Below are 12,824 nucleotides of genomic sequence, written 5' to 3'. Positions count from 1 at the left end.
GGGTATGTCGTTGTTGTTGTACTAGAAGATGGAATAGAACCTTATGTAAGGACAGGCAGGTATTACCAGGAGAAGCCTTTACTGTCCAACATAGGTTGGTCATTGGTTGATGTAAAGTGTAAGGGTAGAGTGAGAAAGGAGAAAACTTTTGGGCATTAAAGGACACTAACCAGCTATCATTTCAAGAAAAAACTGCAGGAGGAAGAAGAATGGGACCTAGAGAGGGATGCAAAAATTTTGTGGAAGGAATGTTAGGCTGGATTAAAAGAGTAGCAAGCTAAATATGAGGTATGTCTAAAGGTGTAGGACCTCAACCACAAGAATTCTGATGGTGGAATGAGGAGGTGCAAAGAGTTATTAGAGCTAAAAGAAAGTGTTATAGGTAGTTACCAAAAGTAGAAGATGAGAAGTCTTTGAAGAGTACAACAGTGGTGAGACGGAAGCTAAGAAAGCTATTGAAAAAGCTGGAGGAGAAGTCATGGATGGATTGTAGCAAAAACTAGGGACACCAGAAGGGGAGAAAGAAATATTTAAATAGCACGACGGAGAGAGAAGAGAAGTAAGGACTTTTTGTTTGGTTAAACTAAAACTTACTATTTAGCCAAATAGGCAAATATGTACAAACTAGCTCATTGGACTCTGGAGCTAGATCTTACAAGAAATAACCACTGAAAACTTCAAGGCTGTTAAACTCTAGAGAAGCGAGGACTTAAATTAGGTAAGTTGTAATAAAGGCGATTCCCCATAAGTGTTGACAGCAATAATGAGATAAAGGAGAGATGTCGAGGTTGTTTTGATCAATTGTTCAACTCATAATGGCATTCTAGATCTCCAAACATCTGTGCGTGATAGAAACTTTAGCTACACTCATAGAAGTAGGCTGGCAGAGGTATATGATGCCATGAAAAGTATGAGGATTAGAAAACCTGCAGTCTAGATGGTACACCGTAGAGGTTTGAAAGTGTCTTGTAGAGATTGGAGTAGGATGACTTACCGAAAATTTAATGTTATACTGGGAAGTGGTAGGATACCTGATGAGTGGAGAAACCCTGATTCCATTTTATAAAAACAAAGGAGACATCCAAAGTTGTGTTAACTATTATGGACAACTTATGAGTTTACGATGAAACTCTAATAGTGTTAGAATGTAGACTTAGCGATACTACAAGAGCGACAGAGAAACCGTTTAGATTTTTCATTTATGCTGGTAGATCTACAACATAGGCTATATTTTTGCCAAGGAGTTTGATGGAAGTTTATCGCGAGAGGAAAAAAAGATCTACGCATGATGTTTATTGACCTAGAGAAAGCATATGATAGACTGATGAAAAGTCCTTTGGTAGGTGTTAGAAAATAAATGAATTCATATTAAATATATGAATGCCATAAACGACATGTATGAAGGAGTCATCAATAGCGTGACAATAATAATAGGAAGTACAAGAAGTTCTCCATAACTATGGGTTTACACCAAAGATCGACATTGAGCTCGTACCTTTTTACCATTGTTATGGACGAGCAAACCAACATCATGCAAGATCAGGTCTCATGATGTATGCTATTTGCTGATGCTATTGTGCTAATTGATGAAACCAGCGGAAGTGTCAACCAAAAGCTTGAACTATGGAGAAACATGAGTTTTAGGATAAGAAGTAAGACTGGATATATGCACTGCAAGTCTAGTCAACATAAGAGATGTTGCCAGTCTCAAAAAAAAAAAAAAAAGTCTAGTCAACATAGAGCAAAATCAAAGTGATATTAGATGTGATTGCGGTGCCTAAATGCAAACAATTCGGATATCTATGCTTGTTGTTCTAAGAGAATGGAATGATAGATGAAGATGTTACACATAAAATCATAATCGGATGGTTTGAAGGATGCCTATCAAAGTGAAAGGTAAGTTCTATAAAACATGTACAAGACCAACATTGTTATATAGGAGTGAATGTTGGGCCTCTAATAAGTCCTAACATATCCACAAGATAAGTATCGCAGATATGCATATGCTAAGATGGATGTGCGATCATACAATACTAGACATGATTAGAAATGACCATATTCGCGAGAAGGTTCAAGTAGCATATATCGAGGATAAAATGAAAGAAGGTCGCTTGAGATGGTTTGGTCATGTATACCAAATGCACTGGTCCCTAGATGTACACCATGGTAAGTGAAGGTGGGACTAGGTTGACCTAAAATCACTTGGAAGAAAGTTGTCTCGAGGACCTACAATCTCTTGGATCCTGCGACTTAGGAAAACATCGGGCACAATGGAAGAAAAAGATCGATATAGACGATACTTATTAGTTTAGATTGTGTATTAGTCATTTTAGTACTTTTATTTTTCATCCTATGTTTTTATTTTTATTATTCTTATTTTCAATAATATTGGACCAAGATGAGTTTAAAAGGAGTGACATGGTGTGTGAGGTTACATATAGCCTAGGACTTGGGGTTAGTAGTAGTTGTTGTCGTTACTGGATATTCGATCCAGATGTGCTTTCTCAGGTCTTACCTTCTGACAGACTGTGGCATGCAACTTGTGGATGTCCTTGGAAGACTAGTTGACTGATTTTCTTTTGTAACTTAATGTAATGGCAATTGGTACTTGTCAAGTTTTCTTGGTTAATGTTGGGATATTGGCTCATACAAATTCTGATGTATTACAACTGTCGTTTTAATTTGTCCCGTTTTACCATCTTATCCTAATGGTGTTGATTTCTTGCAGAAAAAAGGATAGCGTCATATCTCAGTGCTATAGGGAAGAGATTTTTGTCTGTATATAGATCATTTGGAACCTATATAGCTTTTGTGACCATTCTTATCACGGTGTATTTGGTGACACCCAACTATGTGTCTTTCGGATACATCTTCCTCCTTCTGCTCTGGATCATTGGAAGACAACTAGTTGAGAAGACGAAGAGGCGCCTATGGTATCCACTAAAGCTCTATGCAATTTTAGTGTTTGTTCTCATCTATAGTTTGAGCATTTTTCCCACTTTTGAGGCCTGGATGTCCAGAAACCTTGATATTAAGGTATACCTTGGCTATGACCATGGAGCATCACTATTGGAAAATGTATGGCAGTCTCTTGCAATCGTAATTGTGATGCAAATGTATAGCTATGAAAGGCGACAAAGCAAATACATCCATTCAGAAGATCATGGTCCATCGCAGTTTGGGATATTCGGTTTCATCAGACGGTTTCTCATTTGGCACAGTCATAAAATTTTGTTCATAGCACTGTTTTATGCATCATTATCTCCAATAAGTGCATTTGGGCTTTTCTATCTTCTGGGGCTTGTCCTCTGTACAACCCTGCCAAAAGCTTCCCGAATACCATCCAAGTTTTTCTTGATTTACACTGGACTCATAGTGGCCACGGAATATCTGTTTCAGATGTGGGGTAAACAGGCTGGGATGTTTCCTGGACAAAAGCATTATGCTTTATCTGTTATCTTGGGTCTCGAGGTGTATAGACCAAACTTTTGGGGCCTTGAAGCAGGTTTGAGGGCGAAAGTGCTTGTCATTGCCACATGTACACTTCAGTATAATGTTTTCCATTGGTTGGAAAATATGCCAACTTCTCTTTTGAATGGCAATAGATCTGAGGAACCTTGTCCACTATTTGTCTCAGAAGAAGATGTACTACCTTTAGATCCTGATGGGGAAAGCAAGCCAGTAACAGATTCCAGTGAATTGTCTACGCAAGGGATGCGGCCATCAAGCAAGTCATGGCCTAACTTCGGCCAGAATCTCTTTCAATCATCTGATGATGTATCCTCCAGCAGAGGAGTCTCCGAGTATAGCAGTAGGAGTAAATATTCTTTTGGTTCTATCTGGGGAAGCAGACAGGAGAGTCATAAGTGGAATAAGAAGCTTGTTGTTTCACTGAGAAAAGAAAGACTTGAAACGCAGAAGACTACCTTGAAAATTTATTTGAAGTTCTGGGTGGAGAATATGTTCAACCTCTTTGGGCTTGAGATTAATATGCTCGCATTGCTTCTCGCCAGCTTTGCTTTACTTAACGCTGTCTCCTTGCTCTACATTGCTTTGCTAGCTTCTTGTGTTCTTCTGAAACGGCGGATCATTCGTAAAGTTTGGCCGATTTTTGTACTCTTGTTTACTTTGATTCTTTTGCTTGAATACTTTGCCATGTGGAAGAGGTTGATGCCTTTAAATCGGAATATACCAAATCAGACCGTGCATTGTCATGATTGCTGGAGCAGCTCAGATGCATATTTTGATTATTGTAAAAAGTGTTGGCTTGGTATGACTCTTCAGTAATATTTGGCATTGTAGTTTGTTACGCCACATCTGATTTTTTTCACCTCCATGCGTTTCCCTATTTTTCAATGTTCCTTTTTTTTTTTTTTTTTTGGTTTTTTGTAAGGTAATATGAATTTTATTAATGATGGGAACAAAGCCTGTATCATAGCGGTATACCAAAAAGTAGAAAACCTACCAAAAAAAGTAGTGATTCTCTACAAAAGACGCCCGTTGAATCTTCTATACAAATAGGAAGCTCATGCGTGCAACAAAAACGAAAAATCTAGGAAAATTAACATTTTCTTTCCCTTCTGCCTTCAAAGTAGTGCTTTTCCATCTGTTCCTTTATTTTTTCCTAGTATGGTATCCATTTTTATATTCAGAAGCATTAACTTATTCATTTGCAGAACCCATTCCTTTTTGGATTTGAATTTCACTAACTGGGAGAAAACCCAATTTTCCACCCCCCCCCCCCCCCCCCCCCCGCGTCCCCCACCTCCTCTTGGTACAAGTTAGCTCAAATAAGCTGTTATTTGAAGTTGTCATCTTCACTGAAACAAAATATTTAGATGAACAAATAGTAGCTAAAAGAGTAATGGATTGATGCCTTTTTTTTTTCCTCTTAAAATTTGGGAGCAGATTCTTTTGTGAATTGTTTTAAATATCTGATTCGAGATTTAACACCAGTAACTTGTGTTGCAGATGTTTTGCTGAAACCTTTTTGTTATACTTTCTGAACTGTTTTTGGCTTTTCCTTCTGACAGGGTTTACTGTTGATGACCCTCGAATGCTGATCAGTTATTATGTTGTCTTCATGCTTGCATGTTTCAAGCTCCGTGCTGATCGCACATCCAGTTTATCAGGGTCATTTACGTATCGTCAGATGCTCTCACAGCGCAAGAATTCTTTCGTGTGGCGAGATCTTTCATTTGAAACCAAAAGCATGTGGACCTTTCTTGACTACTTGAGACTCTACTGCTATTGTCATCTTCTAGACCTCGTGCTTGCTTTGATACTGATAACGGGGACCCTCGAGTATGATGTTCTACATCTTGGATATCTTTGCTTTGCTCTGATCTTCTTCCGAATGAGGCTTTCGATTTTGAAAAAGAAAAATAAGATATTCAAGTATCTTCGCATGTACAATTTTACTGTCATAGTTCTCTCTCTGGCCTATCAGTCTCCATTTATTGGTGATTTTAATGCGGGAAAATGTGAAACTATAGATTACATTTATGAAGTGATTGGATTCTATAAATATGACTATGGCTTTCGCATTACCTCGAGATCAGCTTTGGTCGAGATCATAATTTTTGTGCTTGTCTCACTGCAATCGTATATGTTCTCTTCCCCAGAATTTGAATATGTGTTCCGTTATCTTGAGGCGGAACAAATTGGTGCTGTTGTACGTGAGCAAGAGAAGAAAGCTGCCTGGAAGACTGCTCAGTTACAGCACATTAGAGAATCTGAGGAGAAGAAACGCCAGCGAAATTTGCAAGTGGAGAAGATGAAGTCTGAGATGCTCAACCTACAAATACAGCTTCATAGTACAGATACAAATTCTGCTGCCACCCGTGGTGACACTTCTCCTGCTAGTGAGGGTATAAGGAGGAGAAAGAATTTTTCAGCTCCGAATATAGAGGAAAGAAGACCAGATAAACTGGAGATAAATGTTAATTCAGACTCTATTTTTTCTCATGATTTCCCTGAATCTCCAAATAGTACCAGGGCAGGAAGCCCATTGGCAACAGAACTTCTGAAGCACCCTATTGAAGCTCCTCTGTGTGAAATAAGTGAAGTTGAAGAAGATGCAGGTGATAATGCTTTGAACCTGGACAAAGAAAACAAAATAAAAGGCCAATCTAAGGATAATCCGTTAGTTTCTGCAGTACAGTTGATCGGTGATGGTGTTTCTCAAGTACAGTCCATTGGGAATCAGGCTGTAAACAATATTGTGAGCTTTCTGAACATTCCACCAGATGAGTCTGATTCCAATGAGACCTCAACTGCTGGGGAGGGAATATCTCATGAGAGAGAGGGTGAGAATACTACGTATACTCGTCTGGACCGTTCTTCTTCTCTGCAATCTGATAGGAGTAGAACGTCTGAAGCAGCAAGTCTGCAAATTGGGAGAATCTTCTGTCACATATGGTCCCAGATGCGTTCAAATAATGATGTTGTGTGCTATTGTGGCTTTCTTCTTGTCTTTCTTTGGAATTTCAGTTTGCTTTCTATGGTGTACCTGGCAGCTCTCTTTCTATACGCGCTTTGTGTGAATACTGGGCCAAGTTACATTTTTTGGGTCACCATGCTAATCTACACAGAAATATACATTTTGGTCCAGTATCTTTATCAAATAATTATTCAGCACTGTGGTTTTAGCATTCTGTCCACTACTCTTCAAGAGTTGGGTTTTCCTACAAAAAGGATAACATCAGCTTTTGTCATAAGTTCACTGCCATTATTTCTGGTGTACTTGTTCACCCTCATACAGAGCTCTATAACTGCAAAAGATGGTAAATGGTTTTCTCTGGGATACAGTACTTGGAAAAGTAGACTTTTGGACCCAAAGGAGGACCTAGTGGCATCTGGGTGGAGTGAGAAGGCGAAGAAACTCTTCCTTCCATTCAAGAATATGGTGAAATTGGCGATCAGAGGCTGTAGTAGATATTGGAAATCACTAACACAGGAGGCAGAATCGCCACCATACTTTGTGCAGTTGTCCATGGATGTTCACATGTGGCCAGAGGATGGAATCCAACCAGAGAGGATTGAATCTGGAATAAATCAGTTACTAAGGCTTATGCATGATGGTAGATGCAAAAACCAAAACCCCAGCCATTGTTCTTGTTCTAGTAGGGTCCAAATTCAAAGCATTGAAAAGAGTAGTGAAAATCCAAACATCGCATTGGCTGTTTTTGAAGTGGTTTATGCCTGCCCATTGACAGAATGTACACCTGAACAGTTCAAATCACTCACTCCAGCTGCTGACATAGCAAACGAGATTCGTGAAGCACAAAGCATAGGTGCTGTTGAAGAAGTTGGATTTCCATACCCTATACTCTCCATCGTAGGCGGGGGTAGAAGGGAAGTTGATCTTTATGCTTACATTTTTGGTGCTGATTTGAGCGTGTTCTTCTTGGTTGCTATATTCTACCAATCTGTTAAAAAAAACAAAAGTGAGTTCTTGGATGTTTCCCAACTTGAGGATCAGTTTCCCAAGGACTATGTATTTATATTGATGGTAAGCATGTTTACATTGTCTATATCATGCTTTGCAAGATTTTTTTTATCGAAGATATTGGTCACTGTTGTGGGGAAAACCACAAATGAACAGCCTTTTCCTTGGGGAAAAAAGTTGTTTTGGCTCTACTGATCAAAGCTTCCAGTACTGACCAACTAATAAAGAATGTCGAACAGCTGCCGTCTATCTTTTTTGCAGTATTGACATGTTTAGGTTTTATTCATCTGTCGGCAGAATTGCAATTCTGAAGGAATATGCCAGTGATTCTTGTTTTTCGATTAGCAGGATACTGTGTAGAAAGCTCCCATAACCCGGCTGAAATAGTAATACCTGCAGCATGATAATATGTGGTCTCTGATTCTCTTCTATGTTTTTCTGCAGGCAATATTCTTCTTGATTGTGGTTGACCGCATCATATACCTCTGTTCATTTGCCACAGGAAAAGTGATCTTTTACATTTCAAATCTCATTCTTTTCACATATGTCGTCACGGAATATGCTTGGAATATAGATGCACAGCAAAGTGCTGCTGGATTAGCCCTCCGTGCAATATATCTGACAAAAGCAATATCTCTGGTATTGCAAGCCATACAAATCCGCTATGGTGTTCCTCACAAGAGCACATTGTATCGCCAATTCCTCACCAGCAAAGTTACTCAAATAAATTATCTAGGTTACCGGCTATATCGTGCTCTTCCTTTCCTGTATGAATTACGGTGTGTACTGGACTGGTCTTGCACAAAGACTTCATTGACAATGTATGACTGGCTGAAGGTGAGATCAAATCACCAAATTCCTATCTCCCTTACCTCCCCTCCCCCCCCCCCCCCCCCCCCCCCACTCAAAAAGAAAGAAAGATTAAGAAAAAGCTGGAGAGAATTAGCAAGTTTGGTGTACAACGAGCCGTAATTGCATAACTATCTATCTTGACTCAGTGTAAAGATGTCCAGCTCATTTCTGTTTTTTAGCACCTAGCAGGAATTAATTTTAAAAGAAGTCCCTTTTCGCTGATTTGGTTCTCAAGTTAGAAGGGGTGAGCATATCTTCTTAAAAAAAACAGTGAGAAGGTAAGTATTTTCTTCGTGAGACTGATGTTTTGGTACTTTTTCTAGTTGGAAGACATAAATGCGAGCTTGTACCTTGTCAAGTGTGATGCTGTTCTGAACAGAGCTACACACAGACCAGGGGAGAAGCAGACCAAGATGACCAAATTCTGTAACGGAATATGTTTGTTCTTTATCTTAATCTGTGTAATCTGGGCTCCCATGCTGGTAAGTGGTTTGTGAACTGATCCTCAGATCTATGTGCTATACAATTGGCAACTCAAGATTTTCATTCAGATAAAAGGATAAAGTATATAGTAGTTATTTCATTCAGATAAACAGATAAAATCTTTTGGAGCACATTATGTATTTATGAAATCATTTTAATGAATCGCTGAAATGGAATAAGGAAAATATGTAATCATCGATTCTGCATCAGTGCTTGCATGCCCAGACAGTCTGAGAGTATTATCTATATCTACGAATCCCTTCATATCACCGAACAACTTGTAGAATTTGTCTTACTCAAAGAAATGAATCTTCATCACATCTCTTTTTTTTCTCCTTCGTGCTGACACTGGAGAAGTTCCTGTATATGTTTCACATCCATCCTATGCAACGAACATTTTGTCTCACTACATTGCGAAGTTCCGCTACTGCTCTACTTCTTGAATCTCTTTTATGTTTAGAAAATCAGGAGATTTACTAATATTGTATGGAACACTATATGATTTTATCATATAGGTATCTTAATTATCAGGAATTTCTCTTTTTGCATATTAATAACCAATTTTAATATGAGTTCTCTCTCTTCTTTTCTCATTCTCCTTTCACATGGTATCAGAGCCTTTAAATCTTGGTAAAGCAAGACAGTGAATAACGAATGATTTCAAACTCAAAAAGTGATTGAGTCCGACTCAAGCGAGTGAGTGAAAGTTTTCATATGAGATGGACCCCCAAGCGATAAGTGAGAACCCCAATTGCTTAGGGGTCGCACTCTGTCCCGCTTGGTGGATGAAATCTTCTCTCCTTTTAGAATTCTTTCTCCCACACACCTTTTTTGCCCTCTTTCACCGAGGAGGAAAGAATAATTTGTAGCTTCCACCTATGACTGGCTAAAATCTTTTTTCTTTTCTATTTTTACCATCTGCACCTCTTTGTGAGTGATAGTTGTGGCAATACTATGCCTCTTTCTAGTGACTATTTTGGAGGCATTATGCATCTATCATTCTGGTGTCATTACGCCTCTTTCGAATGTCCATCTCAGGATTGCCTCTTCTGGCTGTTCCTCTGAAGACTTCTCCAGCAATTTTTTTCTGTCACCATTGTGGCATTTTTCTGTTTACTCCTCTTTGTCCTTTTCCACATTTTCTGTTTCATCTTCAGCGCCACTCAAGCTAAGCCGATGAGGCGATGATACCCTGGAGATTTGCATAACTGTTCCTCTTTCTAGTGATAAAGAATAGTTCCTTCTGTGTGCTTTTACTAAATTCATTGTCCATTTACCAGTGAAATTCAGGAGAACATAATTCCTGTATTTCTTTTTCACTGTTTCGGAAACACTGTTCAGGCGACTGTATTTTCTAACTTTTTAGAATTTCTTCCTTTGCAATTAATAAAGCTCTTATTGTCTGACCACCTTAAGCTTGACGGTGTGTGTTGAAAATTAAGAGAATCATAAAATTATTGTGCTTAATGATTATGTTATTGGTGAAAGTAAAAAAAAGAATCATTAAGAATATTATGTGGAATGATGTTAATTATTATGTCATAGTACGTAGAAATCTCAGTAATTAGGAAACTTTCCTTATTTCATATAACTCCGTAGTTGCCCTCTTCCCAACATTGCTAAGAATCAAAATAAAATAAGTTTGGCTTCAACTGATAGTGGATCACCTTTTGCTTTAAAAGGTCCCCTCACCTCATATATATGATAAAGGAATCGGATTATCTTAGTCTACATTTATACTTGATCAAAAAATATGATAAAGGAATCAAGCAGTTTTAATTTATTTATTTTCTGGAAATATAACTTGTGATGTATGACATGCCCATGCTCATCCATTAGGGGAGGAGCATCTCGTGTGTTGGTTTTAGTCATACAGTTCCTTTCTGAGGTGCCAATTTGTGAGTTCCATGACTAAGTATTCTTAAGAGACTGAAAATTTTAATGTAAATGATAAGCAATGTTTTGTGTTACTATATACCTGCATTAACATATATGTAAAGAAGGAAAACAAAGGGGTAAGAACTAAGAACGATACATGAAAGATGATATTTATTTATTAGCAGTGTGGCCATATAGACGTGAGATTTGAAAATTATTATCAGGCATCCCCAGCTTATTCAAATTTTCCTTTCTATAACTTCTAATTGTTTCTTGGAAGTTCGTGTTGTGATCTTTTAAATTGGGAGATATTGAAGCTGTTCTTCGGTGCAGATGTACAGCAGTGGCAATCCAACTAACATAGCAAATCCTGTAAATGATGTGAGGGTTCAGCTTGATATCAAAGAAATAGGTGGAGGAAGGTTAACCCTTTACCAGACTACTCTTTGTGAAATGATTCCATTTAATCAGCTCCATGATGATTTGAATCTTGATCCCAACGGCTATCTTAATGCATACAATATAAATGATATCCAACTTATCTGCTGCCAACCTGATGCAAATACTCTGTGGCTGGTTCCGGATGTGGTTCAGAGAAGATTCATTCTGTCTCTGAAAGATATGGAAGTTAAATTTTCTTGGGTTCTTACAAGGGACAGGCCTAAGGGCAAAGAGGTTGTGAAATATGAAAGAACTCTTGATCCTGCGGATTGTCCAAAGCCATTGGAAGTTAGGAAAGTTTTGAATGGTTCCATCAATAGCTTCCGCGCGTATAATATATATCCTAGATATTTTCGCGTGACTGGCTCTGGGGAAGTTAGGACTATTGAAGAGGCGGTAAGGACCTTACTAAACACTAAAGCTGAATGTTTATATGTTATTTGAATTTTCTTGTCACCAGAAGGTAGATAAATTTTGGGATATTTTTCAACATATTAACTTTGATATATTCCCTAGTAAGAAAAGAAGTTGGCTAAAGCTACTATCAGATTAATTTTTGCATTTCATCTTCTATTTTGTAGCTAACTAAAGATATTTGTCTGCATAACTGATTTTTATAGGCAAATGGTGTTAGCGCGGATATCATTTTAAATCGGGGAGTCTCTGAGTGGTGGTCCTTCCATGATATCAATTCACTGAATGTAAAAGGCTGTGGAGGGTTGAGAGGGCCTATAGCCATAATTGTATCAGAGGAAACACCGCGTAAGTAATGGATTATTTTTCATATAGCATGAGAAAGTAAGTGAAGTGTGTTGATCACTAACAATTTGTATGTGTTTTAGAGGGTTTGCTAGGTGAAACTCTCAGCAAGTTCAGTATATGGGGTCTCTACATCACATTTGTTTTAGCAGTTGGTCGCTTCATCAGACTGCAGTGCTCCGACTTGCGAATGAGAATCCCATATGAAAATCTTCCTTCATGTGACAGGTAATAAGTCATTGTCTGATTATTAACATTGTTGTAAAGAAAATCGAGTACAGTTCTACTTAAAGCAAAAATGTACGATTTTGGTTCCATGCAGATTGATTGCCATCTGTGAGGATATATATGCTGCAAGAGCAGAGGGTGAGCTCGGAGTGGAGGAAATCCTGTACTGGACGCTAGTGAAGATATATAGATCTCCGCATATGTTGCTCGAGTATACTAAGCCTGATTAGTCCATAAGAGTTTACTCTCAACTGCATAGTTTGACAACGGATATTTGTCCTAACGCCTATGTAGAAGAGAAATACTAACCAATACCATTAAACTTCCCAATGTCTTTTTTTGGCTTGAAGTTGGGAAGGATCGTATGTATTGATTCCTCATGCTGAAGCCTCCAAAGTAGATGATAGAAACATCTGTAAATATAGGGCAGAGTGCAAATATAGCAACAATTTTTTGTATAACGTAAAAACTTTTTTGGCAATGGAAAGGTTCTTATCCATCTAATTTGTGTCCATTTCCTTTGTGAGTGATGTTTACTGATCCTGCTTCTGGTATAACATACTTGTACCATTTAGTCTGGATTGCTTTTATGTTTGTCAATACACACTTTGCACAGGCTGTCTTGCCCTTTCACCAAATGTTGCTGCAGTTTATTGACCATTTATTTCCCTGTTTCCTTAAAACCCTTTCAGAGTTGGGATTTAGCACTATAGCATGAAACAGTTTTTAGTTT

The 12,824-nt window shown here is 38.2% G+C and overlaps 1 protein-coding gene across 4 annotated transcripts in view; it reads left to right on the top strand.

Moving 5' to 3' along the window:
- The window catches only part of LOC132609593 (piezo-type mechanosensitive ion channel homolog), a 34,576-nt gene extending 21,981 nt beyond the window's left edge, over positions 1–12,595 (top strand). For 3 of the 4 annotated variants that reach the window (XM_060323650.1, XM_060323652.1, XM_060323649.1), the window contains 8 exons: positions 2,729–4,270; positions 5,034–7,513; positions 7,895–8,287; positions 8,626–8,784; positions 10,997–11,500; positions 11,725–11,866; positions 11,947–12,091; positions 12,186–12,595. In XM_060323650.1, the coding sequence (XP_060179633.1) occupies positions 2,729–4,270; positions 5,034–7,513; positions 7,895–8,287; positions 8,626–8,784; positions 10,997–11,500; positions 11,725–11,866; positions 11,947–12,091; positions 12,186–12,321 (5,501 nt within the window). In that variant the 3' untranslated portion in view covers positions 12,322–12,595. The remainder of the gene's footprint in view (positions 1–2,728; positions 4,271–5,033; positions 7,514–7,894; positions 8,288–8,625; positions 8,785–10,996; positions 11,501–11,724; positions 11,867–11,946; positions 12,092–12,185) is intronic. The other variant, XM_060323651.1, reaches the window with a different exon arrangement.
- Positions 12,596–12,824: the final 229 nt, after the last annotated feature.

Source organism: Lycium barbarum, chromosome 9 (genome assembly GCF_019175385.1).
Source record: "Lycium barbarum isolate Lr01 chromosome 9, ASM1917538v2, whole genome shotgun sequence".
Lineage (NCBI taxonomy): Eukaryota > Viridiplantae > Streptophyta > Magnoliopsida > Solanales > Solanaceae > Lycium > Lycium barbarum.
This window is presented reverse-complemented; position numbering and strand designations above follow the sequence as displayed.